The sequence below is a fragment of the Crinia signifera genome, chromosome 4 (assembly GCF_055691185.1).
Source record: "Crinia signifera chromosome 4, ASM5569118v1, whole genome shotgun sequence".
Lineage (NCBI taxonomy): Eukaryota > Metazoa > Chordata > Amphibia > Anura > Myobatrachidae > Crinia > Crinia signifera.
In genome coordinates, this window is record NC_139220.1 from 46,515,600 (window position 1) to 46,533,534 (window position 17,935).

The window sequence follows — 17,935 nt, forward strand, 5'->3', positions numbered from 1 at the left end:
GCCTAGCAGCAGCATTTAAAATGGATTGCAGTGGCGAAAGTCTGTTCTTGGGAAGATCCATTATGAATTATATAAAGCAAATGCTTGGACCAAAGGGGGACATTTTCTGTGGTGTAACTGCAGACCCCACATATGCGCAGTCAGAGGAGGGAGTGGGGATTCCAGAGTACCTGGAAACCACCACCCACCTGCCCACTGATCAATCAGTGCAGTTTTTTTTTTTTTTCATAATGGTTTTTATTAATTCAGTACAAAAGTAACATAATGTGCCTCACATGAGGCCTCACCATGAAATGTCAAAGTCAAACAGACAACGGAAGGCACAAGCAAGCCAATGTAACACAAACAAAAAAATGTACTGATAAATTTACTAAATTAGTGAATAGGGAAACATGGAAAACATAAGACATAGGAGCACAAAGGACAGACACACGGAGGGACGAACAAGTGTGTGGGGGGGAGGGGGGTTAAGGGAAAAGAGTGAGCCCGGGGTATTAGGGTATTCAACCATGTCCCATATATTGTCTTACTCAGTGGATAATATCTGGGTAGAGTCGGTTTGACAGGATATTCCGAGCGGAAGATTGTTTTTCTCTCTGTAGGTACACCACTTAAGCCACTTGAGATGTATAGAGTTGGCGGAAGAGGAGTACATGCAATCAGTCGTTTCGAATAGATAGTGTTTATGGATTTTACCTATGATGTGATGTATATCAGGGGTCTCCGGGGATTTCCAGTACTGGCCAATCGCTGCTTTAGTAGCTATTAGGATCTGGCCTAGCAAATAGCGATCGTGTTCTGGAATGGAGGGGGAGAAATGAAACAGGGCCAAGACAGGGTCCATAGAGAAAGGGGTACCTATAGCCTCTTTCAAAAGGGCAAACACTTCCTCCCATAGTGGCCGTAATTTTGGGCAATCCCAGAAAATGTGCAAAAGAGACCCAACACTTCCGCATCTCCTCCAACAAAGATTGGAGACCGACGGCCAAATGGTATGCAGTCGACGAGGAGTAAAATAGGCTCTATGATACAGCTTATAAAACATTTCCGAATGGCTTAAGCATTTAGAAATCCTAAAGCAGGAGAGAGTGATACAATCCCAGTCTTCCCTAGTAAGAGTTCTACCCAAGTCAGACTCCCATCTGGTTTGTGATATTAATTTATCCGGCTGTAGTCTACTGATCAGTTCAGCATACCATCTCGAGATACCTCCTTTGTTATTCTGTGAGGTCAGAATCATCGTCAGTCTTTTAGGAAAGGAGAGTGATACTCCAGACTTACCAGTACATGAAGTCAACCAGTGCCTTAACAGTAGGTACTTGTAAAAATCATGTCTTGGGATATTGAATTTCTCTGAGATTTCTGTGAATGACATAAGACCACCAGCCGGACAAATGTCTCTAAGTGTGGATATGCCATTGTTTACCCAGTTATCCAATTTCATATTGGGAATTAGAGATGCAATAGTTACCATGGCCAGGTCTGGGTTGGGCAGGGAGGCCTCTGAGTCTTTAACTATTGAGTCATACCAGATTGTTAGGGTGTCCCTTATTGCTGCGCCTGGTCCTATCCATAAGGGAATCTCCCTCCTAGGCAACCAGAATAGCTCTGACAAGCGGACTCTAGGTAAGAAGGACTGTTCCAAAGAGACCCAAGTTTTTACTTTGCCTGTTGCAAACCAGTCTCTTGCTTGATTCAGCAGGCATGCTGAAAAGTACACCCATAGGTCTGGGTAAGCTACCCCACCCAGCTGTTTGGGTAGGATAAGTACCTTCTTAGCTATGCGGGGCCTAGATCCCTTCCAAATATACCTGGCAAATAGTTTATTAAAGTCAGAAAAGAACGATTTAGGAGGAATTCTAGGTATTGCCCTAAACAAATACAATATTTTCGGGAGCAGCACCATCTTGGCTGCTGCGATGCGGCCCAGCCACGAGATTTCATGGAGGCTCCATTCTCCTATCACTTTTTCCATCGCCCCCAGTAGAGGCTTGTAGTTGCAAAGAAAAACATCGGCGGATCTAGCTATATGGATACCTAAATATTTAATTGAGGATAGTTGCCAGGCATATCGGTATTGATCTTTCAATCTCCTAACTCTCTCTAGAGGGATGTTAATGGGAAGAGCTTCTGTCTTGGCGGTGTTTAACTTGTAATATGAAACCCTAGAGTATGTAGCCAGAACTTTATGGAGCTCACTTAAAGAGGCCTCTGGATTAACTAAGCACAATAAAACATCATCTGCAAATAAACTAATTTTATGGTTCATCCCCCCCAATTTGGGTCCCTCTATGAGGGTGGAGCTCCGGATTTTCTCCGCTAACGGCTCCATTGCTAAGGCAAATATGAGGGGCGAAAGGGGACAACCTTGTCTAGTGCCATTTGTTATATTAAACGAATCGGATAAACAACCATTATTAAACACCCTCGCAGATGGGAAAGAGTAAAGTGCAAAAATGGAGTCCAAAAATCTGCCGGAGAGACCGAATTTAAGAAGCACACTTTTAAGGAAACCCCAATGTAATCTGTCGAATGCTTTCTCAGCATCCAGGGAAAGAATTAACAGAGGGGTCTTCCTAAATTCGCAGCTCTCTACAATATTATATACTCTCCGGGTATTGTCCGGAGCCTGCCTACCTGGAACAAAACCGACTTGGTCAGCTGCTATAAGTGATGGCAAGAGGGGGCCTAATCTATTTGTTATGAGTTTTGCATATAATTTAAGGTCTGTATTCAAAAGGGCTATTGGCCTAAAGTTTTGGACAGCTGTGGGGGGCTTGCCCGGTTTGGGTATAGTGATAACCCGTGCCTCTAGCATCTCTTTGGGAAAGCTACCTGTCTCTGAGGCCTTATTAAATACTGTAAGGAGAATGGGCGCTAGAATAGATTTAAAATGTTTATAAAAATTAGAAGGGTACCCGTCCGGGCCTGGAGCCTTATCTCTAGGCAGAGAATCAATAGCTGCTTCTACCTCCGCTAAACTCCACGGGGAACATAGAGCATCAGCTGTGCCAGGCTCCAAGCTCGGAAGGGAGATATCAGCCAAAAAGTTCTCAATCTCCAAGGCAGAGGGCTGGGGGGTCTTGGTGTCAAGTTTCAAGTTGTAAAGCCCAGAGTAATATTCAGCAAAAGTATTAGCTATTTCAAATGGGTCAGAGATTTTTATTCCGGCTGCATTATAAACACCATGGATTCTAGCTTTAGCTTGGCGGCCCCTAAGTTTCCTAGCCAGAAGGCGACCCGCCTTGTTGCCTAACACATAAAACTTCTGGTTTAATTTAAAAAGATTCCTCGAGACTGATCTAAGGGAACAAGCATTCAGTTTTCCCCGAGCGTTAAGGAGAAAGTTAAGGATTTGTGTATTTCCCGGATTAGATTTATGCTCCTCCTCTAGCCTGATCACTTCAGACTCACATTGCCTAGCTTCTGCATTTTGAGCTCTTTTAATTCTAGAAGCGACTTGAATGGCTGACCCTCTAATTACTGCTTTTAATGTGCACCAATGGTTAAAGGTACTAGTGTCCCCCGGGTCATTGGCGGCCAAGTAATCCAGTAAAGCGGTCTTAATAGATTTACAAGCTTCTGGGTTATTCAAAGTATGGAGACCCAGCCGCCAGGGGCTCGGGGAGACTCTGCGGGAGTTCGCCACATATTTAATCAGTAGGGGGGAGTGATCGGACCACGTCATTGGTAAGATGCGGGCCTTGATAATAGACTGTAGAGTCCACTTGTCAGTTAAGATTAAGTCTATTCTAGAGTATGTGCGATGGGGGTTAGAGAAGAAAGTGTAGTCTCGCACCGATGGATTTCTGGCTCTCCAAGCATCAAATAATCCATATTCCCCTAAAAGATTACGAAACCCTAAAGATTGGAAGGAAGGGGAGGCAGACTGGGAGCGACCACCCACAGGGTGAGATTTATCAATTTTAGCATCAATCACCATATTAAAATCACCCATTATAATAACAGAACCTCTGGCGTGTTGCTTAACTAAGGCACAAAGCTTCCTGCAAAACTTAAGTTGCCCTGAGTTAGGGGCATAACATGAGACCAACGTTACAGTAGAATCTTCCAATTTGCCAGTCAAAATTAAGTATCTACCTTCCGGATCTACAATCTGGGACTCGACAGTAAGGGGGATTTTAGCGGATACTAATATAGCCACACCCGCCTTTTTAAGAGGCCCATTCGCCATATAGCACTGTGGGAATCTGTTGTCAAAGAATTTGGGTGGCGCAGATTTAATAAAGTGCGTCTCCTGTAATGCTACAATATCTGCTTTCATTTTAAAGAAAGAAGTTAAGGCAAGCCTCCGTTTCTGGGGGGAGTTCAGCCCCTTAGCATTTAGGGAAATTAGATTCACCATGGAGCAGACCGGAAGGTAGATAAAGACTCAGCGCATAATGAGTAACCCGGGGTAGGGTGGAGGGTAGGGAAACGAGAGGGAAGACACCAAACACATGGGCGGGGAACACAAAGACATGACAGAACGGCTCTATACAGAGTCGAAGTGAAGCGCCCAGAACGAGGCGCCACACCAGGCATTCTAGGGGGGGTAGTGGCAGCCCACCCCACGGTGTCGGTGCACCAACATAACAGAGATCATATATTAGTAACATGTGAGACAAAGTAGAAACAGTCAAGATAAGCATTCAGGCAAGTACGTTAAGGCCTAGAAGGCCAAGCCAGGGGCATAGGCAGTGGTACTCTAGACATGCCACTGCTGATCAGGAGCGTCTACAGAAATGTCCAGAGACCACTGTGCTGTGGGTAAACTCCCAAATAGGGCACCAGCATGTCGCATATCAACACTTGCTTCCTATAAGTCACTAGTATAGACAGGCCTAGAGAGCAAGCTACAGATGGGTCATTGTACATCCTTGCTGGCGGGTCGCCAGAACGTACGCGCTGGCGACCCGCCAGCAGCCTCGCCAGCGAGGAGACTGAGACGCGCGTGCGTCTCACGCGCACGCGCGTCTCAGTCTCCGTCGCTAGCGTGGCGGAAACCCTGTCCGTCTCCGCCTCAGGGAGACGGACGGGGTTAGGGGGGGGTTAGGGGGGATGCGGGCAGGCGGCGGGGACCCCGGGTTACCGCCGGCAAGCCGGCGGGGACCCGGGGAAACGTTTGGAAGCGCCGTCGGAAGGGGGCGCGCGCGCCTCTCGTGCGCGCGCGCCCCCTTCTCACGATCGCCATGGCGCTGGCGGGGGATGGCGGCTGGCGACGCCAGCGCCATCCCCAGCAAAGATGGACCGTGACCCATCTGTAAGTGCAACATGAGAGCCTAGATATTAGGCTAAAACTTGAAAGAAGACTGAATCTCGTAACATAAAACAAATAGTACGCAAGGCGCTGCAAATCTCTCACTTCTCCACCACCGACCAGTCCTGCTGGAGTCGGTGTTCAGGAGAGGGGGAGGATGGAGACTCCAACAATTTCCACTTCTGAAGCAGTTTCATTCCTTCATCAACCTCAGATACGGCAACCGTGGAGCCATCTCTGGAAATGAGTAGCTTTGTGGGGAATCCCCATCTGTACAAGATATTGGCTTTACGGAGCACACTTGTTATTGGGTGGAAAGAGCGACGCTTAGTGAGCGTGTCTCTGGAAAGGTCACCGAAGAGTTGTAAGGAGCCCAGAGCTTCAGCGGTGTCAGAGGAGGGTCTAGCAGCTTTTAAGAGGGCTTCTTTTATATGGAAGAAATGGACGCGCATCAAGACGTCTCTAGGGGCATCCTCGGGGGCCCCCCTGGATTTGGGTAGTCTGTGAATTCTGTCAAGAAGGAGGTCTGAGCTAGCAGCCGAAGGGAGGAGTTTCCTGAAGACGTCCATAGTGAAGTCATGGAGACTGCTGTTGGACACATTCTCGGGGACTCCTCTTAGTTTCAGGTTATTCCGTCGAGATCTGTCCTCCAAGTCGCTGACTTTGTCTCGCAGAGCCGCCACTTCATTCTCCAGGGCCGCATGGGCATCTATAAGAGTGTTGTGAGAGCCGACCACCTCACACATTTTGGTCTCTAGGGAGTGTGTGCGGTCGCCCAAATCGTCAATTGACCTTTGACACGCTTGGAATGAAGTCCGGAATTCCGCCGTCATGTCTTCTTTAAACTGGTATAGAAGCTGCTTTAGGGTTCCTACTGTCAGAGCGGCAGTGTCCTCAGTCCCCGGGGTCTCCAAAGGATTTGTAAGGGAAGAACAGGAGGAGGCACCAGTACTCAGGGGCTGAGGGCTGACTGTAGAAGATTCAGCGATTGAAGGTCCCTGATTCGTCGCGCGACGCGGTGACGGTTTGAAGAAGGGCACCTGTGAGACAGTCTTTGGCATTTTACTCTTCTTGGGTGGCATAACTTGATAACAGTGGGACTCAGATGGGGAGAGTACCGCTCCTGTGTGCAGTGAAAACTATAGTATCCAAGTGAGTCCTCCGCTGGAAGCTGTTATATAAGGAAGGCCTTGCCGTATTTAAGTAGACACCGTGGGGTGGTACGGATTAGGGGGCTAGCATAGTGGGTATATCCCTGCAGCCATTGTCATAGTTTAATGGATCTGCAGCAGATTGACAGGCAGAGAAAAGGGACAGGAGCCTGCAGTGTGAAACAATTTAAAGGACCTCTGACCAGCCTGTCAGCAATACTTTGAGGCATATACAGTACTGCAGTGGGACAGGAGCCTGCAGTGTGAAACAATTTAAAGGTCCTCAGACCAGCCTGTCAGTACTACTTTGAGGCATATACTGCAGTGGCCTTCTCCCACAGCTCTCCCAGGGGTATAGCAGACGATCAGATGCCACATCCAATATGGCCGCCGCTCTTTGTTGCGCTATTTGGCTGGGGACAGGGGCACTTTAATGGGGCTAGGGGCCCTGTGTGGGTGAGGTGGGTAGCGCCCACTCCGCAGGTGGTCCGGGTGGGCTCCCTGGGTGAAATAGGGGGTGGTAGGAGGCGCAGCTCCGGCGTCTCCGGATACCAAGATGGCCGCCGTCCGGGGAGACGGAGGCCTAGGCAGCTCCTACCTTCAATATGGGGCTGGTACAGGCTCTCGCAGGGGTTCGGCGGCACCAGGGGACCACACGGAGGGTCACCAGATAAGCGATGCCGCCTCCAGGGTTGTATCGCCGCACTTCTCTGAGCGGGAGCTCAGCGGCGGTCCAGGCGGCAACTCGAGGTCCCGGCTTCTGGATGTGTTAGGCCGCAGTCCGCAGGGACCCGAAAACGGGACCCCCGACTCCGCAGCGCTTCCCAGCAGGCTCTCCAGAGGTGAGAGGGAGCCCACCTCTAATGAATAGGGACACAGGGACGGGTAGAGTAGGTTTTAGGGGTGCTTTTAAGTCTCCCCAGTCGGAGCTCCGTCGACAAGCCCAATCAGTGCAGTTTTAACTTTTTCAAACTGGTGAGCGCTGTAGCACGAGCAATTCTTCTCATGCACAAAGATACCACTCTCAATCTTTGCCTCTCCGTCTCCCCTTTCCTCCATCCTCCCACCGCTCTGCATGTAGTTGTTCCATGGCAGTCTGCCATGTAGAAGAATGTAGCTTTTGCAATAAACTCTGAATCAGGCCCTTTGTTCTGCAGTGCTGCGTTACGGTCAGTATACTTACTGCATTGTTGCATCATGTTCAGTATATGTACTGCATTGCTGCATCATGGCCATTGTATGTACTACATTGCTGCGTTATGATCAGAATACGTACTGCATTGTTGCGTCATGTTCAGTATATGTACTGCATCATGTTAGGTATACTGTACGTACTACACTGCTCAAAAAAATAAAGGGAACACTTAAACAACACAATGTAACTCCAAATCAATCACACTTCTGTGAAATCAAACTGTCCACTTAGGAAGCAACACTGATTGGCAATCAATTTTGCATGCTGTTGTGCAAATGGAATAGACAGGTGGAAAATTATAGGCAATTAGCAAGACACCCCCAATAAAGGAGTTCCGCAGGTGGTGACCACAGACCACTACTCAGCTCCTATGCTTTCTGGCTGATGTTTTGGTCACTTTTGAAAGCTGGTGATGCTTTCACTCTAGTGGTAGCATGAGACGGAGTCTACAACCCATACAAGTGGCTCAGGTACTGCAGCTCATCCAGAATGGCACATCAATGCGAGCTGTGGCAAGGTTTGCTGTGTCTGTCAGCGTAGTGTCCAGATAATGGAGGCGCTACCAGGAGACAGGCCAGTACATTAGGAGACGTGGAGGAGGCCGTAGGAGGGCAACAACCCAGCAGCAGGACCGCTACATCCACCTTTGTGCAAGGAGGAACAGGAGGAGCACTGCCAGAGCCCTGCAAAATGACCTCCAGCAGGCCACAAATGTGCATGTGTCAGCACAAACGGTCAGAAACAGATTCCATGAGGGTGGTATGAGGGCCCGACGTCCACAGGTGGGGGTTGTGCTTACAGCCCAACACTGTGCAGGACGTTTGGCATTTGCCAGAGAACGTCCTGTGTTCTTCACAGAGGAAAGCAGAAAATAAAGTGAACCAGAATAAGGCCCTATGTACTTAACCTACAATACTGGCTGCTTTATTTTTACACTGCAATGTAGATATCAGTTTGAAGTATGAACCCCACCCAAATGTAACTCTCTCTACACATGGTACATCTGCCCCACCTGCAGTGCACATGGTTTTGTCCATTAAAGAGAGAATTTGCTTTTGCAAGGGAACCAGAATCAGGCCCTATATGTACTGCATTGCCGCATCATGGCCAGTATATGTACTGCATTGCCGCATCATGGTCACTATGCAGACTGCATTGCTGCATCATGGTCACTATACCTACTGCATTGCTGCATCATGGTCACTATACCTACTGCATTCCTGCATAATGATGTATCGCATGGCTTTGTTCAGATTTATATATGAAACACTAAGAAACTGATGCAGAGTGAAATGCTAATCACTATTGTGCATATACCATGTGTATTGTCATACTGGACACACATAACATGACATCAACTACAATTACCTGCACAGTTATGCTGGTGGTAATTAATAAGCTGGGGAATGGTGGTGAACACAAACTTCTCAGCCAGGTAGTATTTCCGCGATGAATCATTTGTTTGCCGAATGTGATAATGTTTCACTGTGGGAATGCCGTCACTGCAGAGAAAGCCGCAGCACAATTCAGTCATGAAAAATAAAACCTTATACTCTTACTGTGTAGGGTGAAACGTAATTCTCCACAGTGGCCATGAATTGCCTTCTATAATATCTGGGTAAATGCACTTTATGACTAGCTGGGAGCACAAACAATTTGCAATGAGTAGCTACTATGGTTATTCAGACCTGATCGCTGGGCTGTGTATTCAGCGGGAAGCCAGCGTTTCGGAGTGGTAACCGGCTGTTTACTGGGAGTGTCAGGGAATTAAGCCTTAACAAGAGATAAATGTAAGGGTGATAAAGAGAGATAAACATCCAGCCAATCACCTCCTTACTGACTTTTGACAAACACAGCCTGTGACATGGCAGGTAGGATGTAATTGGCTGGACGTTTATCTCTATCACCCTTGCATTTATCTCTTGTTAAGGCTTAATACATCTGCCCCAATGTTACTTGTATTGCAGGGAGGATAGATGCATCCCTAGTGCAGAAGTTCAACGAGTACTGAGTTCAGTTGACACCCAGAGTTCTATATGTACTGTAAGTGTTTTTTTTTTTTATCTGCCATCAAATTCTATATTTCTATAAAGGGCTGAAATTATACCTAAGGGACAAAAAAGAAACAGACTAGATGGACCAAGTGGTTCTCATCTGCTGTAAAATTCTATATGTGTGGAGACCGAATGTATAAATGCGTACCACTAATTTATATCAGGGTTGCCTACTCTACCGGAATGGCCGTGAGGGTCCCGAGAAAATCCCCTTCCCGGCCCCGCGAAAAGGTGGGCAACCCTCCCGGAGTGGCTCTGACAGAGATGACACTAAGCTTGGATTTGAATGAAATATTCAAAAACTGTAAGTTGGGCACAATAGAAACTGAATGTGTAGGCATCTCTAGTTGCCAATGCAAAAAACACTTTAAATGTTAGCATTAATCAGATATTCCATACAACACTTTTTTGTAGAGATGTGCAGGTTCGGATTTACCAGGATCATAAAACGGGATCTTATTGGCTATCCGGCTGTCACATGTTTTAGAGCCAAAACATGTGACAGCCAATAGCCAATAAGATCCCGTTTTACGATCCTGCTAAATCAGGGTAAATCCATTTTGAGATCCCAGTAAATCTGGACCTGCGCACACTTTGATTTATTATAACTTGTTCCAGAAATAGGAAAATATTTGATGAAATAATTATGTTATGAATAAATTAAATCAGCAGAATTTGGGAGCCACTACACATCTTGCACCATCTTGTACTCTAGGCGATACTGTAGGTGGCTCCCAGCACCAATATTAATACAGAAAATGGTTCTGCGTGTAACTCTATCGTCCAGATAACTGAATGCCACAAAAATATAGCGGCAAGGAAACATGATAATTACCCTAACGATTTTGTGAAGATGGATACAGTGTACATCCCAGGCTGCTTTGAATCCCGGACCATGAATGCGCCTTCCTTTCCCTGTATAAGCAAACCAAAATAGGAAGTCAGAGGAGGTAAGGGGTAAATCTGGAGATTAAAAAAATGTACCTGACCTTTAACATTAACAGAAATATGCACAATAAAAATAAGAAAATCCTATATAATGAAGATGTTGAAGATATAAATAAACGGATTCAGTATTAAATCCCGGCGGTCGGGATCCCGGCGTTCAGAATCCCGGTGCTGGAATCCCGATCGCCGAAATCCTGACAAGGGGGGGACGTGGATCGCCCCCCCTTGCGGGCTCGCTGCGCTCGCCACTAATTTATTCTCCCTCCAGGGGTGTCGTGGACACCCACGGAGGGAGAAAGTGTCGGGATTTCGGCGATCGGGATTTCGGCGGTCGGGATTCTGAACGCCGGGATCCCGACCGCCGGGATTTACACTGCATCCCAAATAAACCTATTTCTAATCATTAGCAGCAGGGCAGGATTTCTTGCTTACTCGCAACTATTAGAATTTGATGGACTCTACTATATTGGAATACACCACAGGAACGTGCTATAACTCCTTGTGAGTATACTGGTGGTCCATTGTCAGTTCTTTACAACTTACTTAATCTGCTTGTCTGATACAAATGCGAGATTTAATTAACTTAGATTCACATTGCAATAAATATGTGTATATTGAATATTGTTTTCATCTATCTAATTCTTTGTATCGGACCCATACACTACTCACTTGCCTGCGCAGTTATTCCCCCCCCCCCCCATTGCACATGATTGCGAGTAGATAACCGCCGCCCAACAGAAAGAAAACCCACCCCGTGTAAAAAGACACAATTCCCGAACCACCAGCGCTGATGTCACCCTCCTTTAAAACACTTGGGCACACCTGCTTTTTTTTTTCGAAACACACCCGGAAAAAATCCAATTTCTACAACCAACTGCCGGCTTCCTGTCTGTCAAGATCCAAGTACTTTGCCATACAATCTGTACGCATTTCCTTTCACTAGCCACCCTCATGTACATGCGTGATGCGTATGGTACACATGCGGAGTTGTTCGACAAGTGCTCAATTTTCTGATAAGCGATCAATACTGAATTAGACCCAGTAGCCGCTGCATAGTCCTGGAACCCAGAGTCTTGGAAGTGTTAATCTGCCGTGGGATTGGCTTGCAAAGTGCTCCATTCTGAAGTGCATCATTATTGTATATACATTTCATGGTAGTACCGGAGGCTGAGAATGACTTCTCTGGCCTTCATCATTGTTGAGGATCTTAAGAAATGAGCACTGCAACAGCCCAAAAAAATCCTATTCTTAGATCTCATCTTTGTTTCCGAAAACAGACCCAATTCCCATTCTGCGAATGAATGTGAACATGATCCAACTTCACAATGTAGAAACCTAGTATCCAGCAATTTTGCCTGACTACAGAATGACCTCTGTTTTCCAGTTTGTCCGAACACATGGGCCCTTATTCTGGTTCACTCTCAAAGGCAATTCCTTCTTAAATTGGGCAAAACCATGTGCACTGCATGTGGAGCAGATGTAACATGTGCAGAGAGAATTCGATTTGGGTAGGGTTTTACTTCAAAGTGATATCTATATTGCAGTGTATAAAAAATAAAGCAGTCAGTATTTACTCTGCACAGAAACAAAAGAACTCACCCAAATCGAACTCTCTCTGGCTGCACATGTTACATCTACCTCACCTGCAGTGCACATGGTTTTGTCCATTTGAAATGGAATTTGCCTTTGAGAGTGAACCAGAATAAGGGCCATGATGTCATTTTTATCGGCCAATGAAAAACTCTTCCACTTCTCATTATAATTTAGTTACTATACAAAATGTCGGATTAGGGACTATGTTTGAACTTTAATCATTCTACGCTAACTCATCAGAACAAATAAAAATGAAGAACAATAAGACTTCCTGTTCCGGTCATGGAAAATGCAAGCAAATGTGTATTACTATTACTATTATCGTAATAGTAGAACAATAAAGTAACATTTCAATGACACTGTACAAATCAGTGCACGCAGCCATTTTCTTAGCTGGACACCAATGGAGAAATGACAACATTTTGGTGACAGATGCCCAAACAATGTCTGTGTGTTGCCATCGAATGCATTGTAGCCTAGGTATGAAAAGAAAACATGAATTACCTTATCAATTAGAAGCTTTTCAGCTTGGTTTCTGCCAATGTTCCTGTTGTACCATCTAAAAAAATGCAAAATAGCAAAGCTAAAAAATAGTCTGACGCAGTGCACTACAAATAAAATAACGATCATGATTGTTGTCACCATTACTTTTCTGCTCTGTATAACTGTAGTTGCAAGCCCTAATTTTGCAAGCATGGCTGATAAAAACAAAAACAAAACAAAAAAACAACTAGGCGGCAACTCAGTGGGGCAGTATTATTATTATTATTATTATTATTTTATTTATAAGGCGCCACAAGTGTTTCGCAGCGCCGTACAAAGGAACAATACAGGGAGACAAAACTTGGCATAACATTGAAAAAATAACAAACATAGAGTACAAATAAAGAGCGCCACAGATCAATACACATTACAGCTTAAATGTAAGTAGTGAGGACTCAATCACCATACTATAAGAGGCTTGAGGCCAATGAAGGAGGTGAGTATGCAGACGAAGATGGTCACTGAGTGTTGGAGTAAAGGAGAGCTGTGTGTGAAATGTGAAGAGAAGTGGGCTTTGACAACAGGAGGGAAGAGGGCCCTGCTCGGAGGAGCTTACAATCTAGTAGGAAGGGGAGACAGACAGATTACAAGAGGTGCAAGCGAGGGGGTGGTGGTTAGATAGCAGGATGTAAACAGGCAAGGGGTCGGAGAACCAGCTGGTTTATGCAGTGGAAGGGTACGCTTTGATGAAGAGGTGAGTTTTCAGTGTCCGTTTGAAGCTTTACAAGGTCCGGGAGAGTCTAATGGAGCGAGGGACTGCGTTCCACTGAAGGGGTGCAGCACGGGCAAAGTCCTGTACTCTAGCATAGGAAGCAGTGATCAGGGTGGAGGAGAAATGACAGTCGTCAGCCGACCGTAGAGGGCGGGAGGGTGTATGAATGGAGATGAGGTTAGAGATATATGGAGCAATGGAATTAGAGATGGCCCTGTATGTGAGTGTGAGGTGTTTGAAGAGGATTCTGTAGGGAAATGGGAGCCAGTAGTTAGCAATGCTGAGTCATGGGCTCAGTTCCAACTTGGGACCTATAAATGTTTGGATATTCTTATCATGTTTAGGTGTATTACCCCCAGGTGTTCCAGTTTCTTCCTGCATCCCAAAGACCTACTGGTAGGTTTATTTGGTTCTGAACCATTGGGTTTGCATACAGAAATAAAGTTCCAGTTGGTGTATAATGGGAATGTTGGGGGCCTCTAAATGAAAGTGGCTGCATTCCCAGACAAAAACATTGGTCAGAGAAACTGCACCTACAGTATGACCTAGGGCTGGTGAAAAGTTTATAGTGCGACCAATGGCAGTGTCTAAGAAGGAACTAATCAGTACAAATGCTGTAAGTGGGCGTTTCAGTCACATTGTACCTTCATCAAATAAAGGAAAATTCTCTCCATACAAACTGCTTTATGGGAACATGGTTTGGAACAATGAAAAGCTATGATGGTGATGGTGATGGTTGTGGTTGTGTGGTGGTGTTTTTGGGGTTATTCATCAAATGGTCTAAAGCTAAGAACATACTACTATGTTATAAAACAGGCCAATCATCCGATTAGTGTGAACCTAGTTTAAGAGACCAAACTATAAACCTGTCCTTCCTTACAGATGTCCTGCATATGTGTCATGCTGCCCATACACTTATGAGATATTGCATGCAATCATTCGATTTCGACCACATCTGTTCAATAAATCGAATGATTGTATGCACATTTTAGGGACTATGCGACGAGATGCACGGGACGCCTGACGAATATCGTGCTGCACATAATATCTATCGAATTTCAGAACAATTGCATGTGGTTTTTAACCACATGTGATGCAATCTGCGGGTGGGGGGGCGGAGGTAACATTTTTGTGATGCTGGGGTGGGGAGAGGGGGCCAGAGGGGGCGCTTCACAGTGCTACCTTACTCCACCGCCCTCTGCCTGCCTTCTTGAAGCACCCAATGTGCCATCACAAGATGGCTTGTGACATCGGGTGCTGAAAGAGGGCACTTTTTTTCACCATAAGATGCGATCGGATGTGATGCGACATTGCATTGTGATGTCGCATAAGTGTATGGGCAGCACTACAGATTATATGGAACACAGATAGGATGCATTTTTATATGCAGTAATATAATTTATTTACCCAGCATCATACACTTACTCGTATGTAAGGAGGCTGTATTCGCTCTGCCTCGCTAGATAGCTGCTCGGGGCATAGCCAACATGCCTGAAACAATGGAAATCAACAAATGAAAAGTTACTTTGGAAATGTATCAAACCACCTAAAGATGACAATTTTAAGGGGTCCATTTAACATGATCCCTGACCCCCAGCCAACCTCGCTGACCACACTGCCGTGGCAGCAGTGCGGTGTGTAGCCCATAGGCTACAATGGGCTACCGCCATCTCAGAATGGCGGTAGCCTGGGGATGCGATACTAATGTATACATTATATATTATTATATAAAGGGCCCCTAAGGGCTGTTTCACACGCTCCGGCTGATGTTGTGCGGTGAAACACCGCACGGTCAAAAGCCGTGCCGTCAGTGGCCGCTTGTACCTTCTTGGGGGAGGGGGGCTGCCTCTGGCCGCAGTGGGGGTACCGCGATTCAGGCACCCCTGTCACCGCTGCCGCCTCCTCTTCTTCTTCCAGTTCCCCAGCGCCTGTGCTTTGATGACAGGCGCTGGGACCGGGGCATGCACAGTACAAACATCTGCGGCCAGCTTCTATGAGCTGCTTCAGCAATAGCTCATAGAAGGAATCTTGGTCCCGGCGCTTGTACAATACAAATGACAGGCACCGCGACCAGCGCGTGCACAGTACCGATATAGGTACCACCCCCTCCCCGAAGAGCTGCGAATCACACCATTTAGAGGAATGGGGCGGGGCCTAATGACAGCAAAGCACGCCCCCAGAAAAGCTGTAAAAATGTCTAATCACGCCACTGCTGCTGATCCAACTATCACTGCTAGTAATAGGAGGTACTTGCCTACACTCCTGGAATGGCCGGGATATTGCGGGTCCGCAATAAAGCAAGAATGACGCATTATTCTGTGTAATTTTAGCCCCTACCCAAATCCACGGACCCACAAATTGCAGAGTTTAAGTTGCATCGGGGCAGGCATGCTTACATCAGCCTTGTCCCGTCCCTCCTGGCAGCAGTATCTGGTCTCCTCTCTGGGCTTCTCCCAGAGAGGAAAAAATAAACGTCAGTAAGTATGTAAGTCAGTGTCAGGACTCGCAGGACAGGTACTTTTCAGCGCAGCTGTCCCGTACCTGTAGTAATTTAAAGGGCACACCTCCCCAAATTTGGAAATATAACAGTTGAACTATGAATGATCCCAGATTTTTATCAGTTCAGATCCATTCTTTTTATGTGTCAAAATAGATTATTTAGCAAAATGATTATGACAATACAGAGGTCTCTATGTAAAAGTGAACAATCCTGCAAAGCTATGTAAACCATTATCCACACACCCATTCTTATCCTGCACTTTCCACCAGTGTGGTTCCGAGGTGTCCAGTGGCAGATACTCGTCCCCTCTGCGGAGTACCAGCTCTTCAGCATTTTCAGTCGTATAGTCATACAATGCCAAGGCCCAGCCTGGTTCTAACTGACTTATCTGGATGGCAAGGAAGGAAACAGAATTAGCAGAGATTCAGGACTTTATAGCTAAAACAAAAAAGGTTTACTTGCTTTCATTTGGAAATGTTACATGTCCAACGTTCTACACACATAAAATACAGAGGTGAATGTCCAGTCATTCTATTGTAAGAAACCAAAGTGTTTGCCAGGTTCTGTACTGAAAGCTAGTGCCCCAGGCTAGGGCAAGCCGTTATAGATCCTGTCCAAACCTTGACCCTGCCTATATACCTAATCTGCCTGTCTTGACCTTGACTTTGCCCATTTGTGTCTCAAAATGTCCTGTACTGACGGTGACAAGAGTGGCATTTGCAAAGAAGTATGCAGCTGCATACAAATTCACAGCTGCAAATGCATCTCTGAATCAAAATGAGCTAAGGTGTATACACACTGGGCGCTTTTGTCCAGCATGCATGCAGTGCCGGTGCAAGGCGCCGGAGCGCCCCAGGCGCTCACCCGCTCCACGGGTGGAGGTGGGGAGGAATAAGCCGCCGTGCTGCTCCAGGAGGGGGGGGGGGGGAAATCCGGTGTATATATTACTCACCCTTCAGGAGGTGAGGCGCTCGGGTCTAGCTCAGCGGGCGGGAGGGCTGGTGAGCTTAGCAGGCAGGAGGGAGGCCTCTCAGTTCAGTCCCGGCGCAGTGTGACTGACATCTTCCTGACTTCCTCCACCCGCACTGTGTACAGCCGCTCAGCCGGGCAGCGCTGAGCACTTGGCTCACCCTCAGACGCTGCCCGGCTGAGCGGCTGTACGCGGTGCGGGTGAAGGAAAATGTCAGTTAACATGCACCGGGGTCCGGGACTGAACTGCACACAGCGCAGCAAGCCCTCCCTCCTGTCCGCTAAGCCAGACCTCCAGCACTCCCTCCTGCCCTGCTCCCAACTACCGCCCCCAGTGGCCGGGGGTGGCGCCGGCCCTGCATGCATGCACAGTGTTGATGCTGAAAATCGCTTAGTACATATACACTGAGCGATTTTCACCCATAAAAGCAATTTTCCCGGGGGTGGATGGCTTTCCATAGCAGGACGCTATAAAAAAGCCGTCCACCCCACCACTCATTTGCTGGTAAAACCAGCAGATGGGCGTCGGCGGGCGGCGATGATGCGGGTCTATACACACTGTGCAGCTTTTGAGCTGAAAGAAGCTCAAACGGTAAAAGTGAGCTTCTTGCAGCTCCAAATTGCCCGGTGTGTATGGGCCTTTATCAAGAGTTGCTGCAAGTTTTAAGAAAGATCAGTACCTGTTTCTCACCACCAGAGAGAGTCCATGAGTATTATCTATAAATAATAATGCTGCATTTGGTTAGATCTCAGCCCCCTTATACTTTTTTATGTTTTGCTAGAGAATTATTGGAAAAAAATATCTATGCAAGTAAACTCACCCGATTGTCATCTGGAGTGGGTGGCAGGGGTTTCCCTGTAAGAGAAAAGACATCTTATATACTGTATATTGGGATAGATCGCACAAACAAGGCAAAAATCAATTGTTTATATTTTTCCGTCTTTCAATAAAAACAGCCTTTTAGTATGGAAAAAAACACCATGGGTTATCTATAGTAAATTCTTGCCCT

At 46.6% G+C, this 17,935-nt stretch overlaps 1 protein-coding gene across 2 annotated transcripts in view; it reads right to left on the reverse strand.

Annotated features, from left to right (window-relative positions):
- ITK (IL2 inducible T cell kinase) overlaps positions 1 to 17,935 on the reverse strand; it is a 59,346-nt gene that overhangs the window by 21,320 nt on the left and 20,091 nt on the right. For both annotated transcript variants that reach the window (XM_083181713.1, XM_083181714.1), the window contains exons 5-10: positions 17,747 to 17,781; positions 16,199 to 16,344; positions 14,882 to 14,947; positions 12,706 to 12,760; positions 10,496 to 10,575; positions 8,975 to 9,108 (exon numbers count right to left, since the gene is read on the reverse strand). In XM_083181713.1, coding sequence (XP_083037839.1) covers positions 8,975 to 9,108; positions 10,496 to 10,575; positions 12,706 to 12,760; positions 14,882 to 14,947; positions 16,199 to 16,344; positions 17,747 to 17,781 — 516 coding nt within the window. The remainder of the gene's footprint in view (positions 1 to 8,974; positions 9,109 to 10,495; positions 10,576 to 12,705; positions 12,761 to 14,881; positions 14,948 to 16,198; positions 16,345 to 17,746; positions 17,782 to 17,935) is intronic.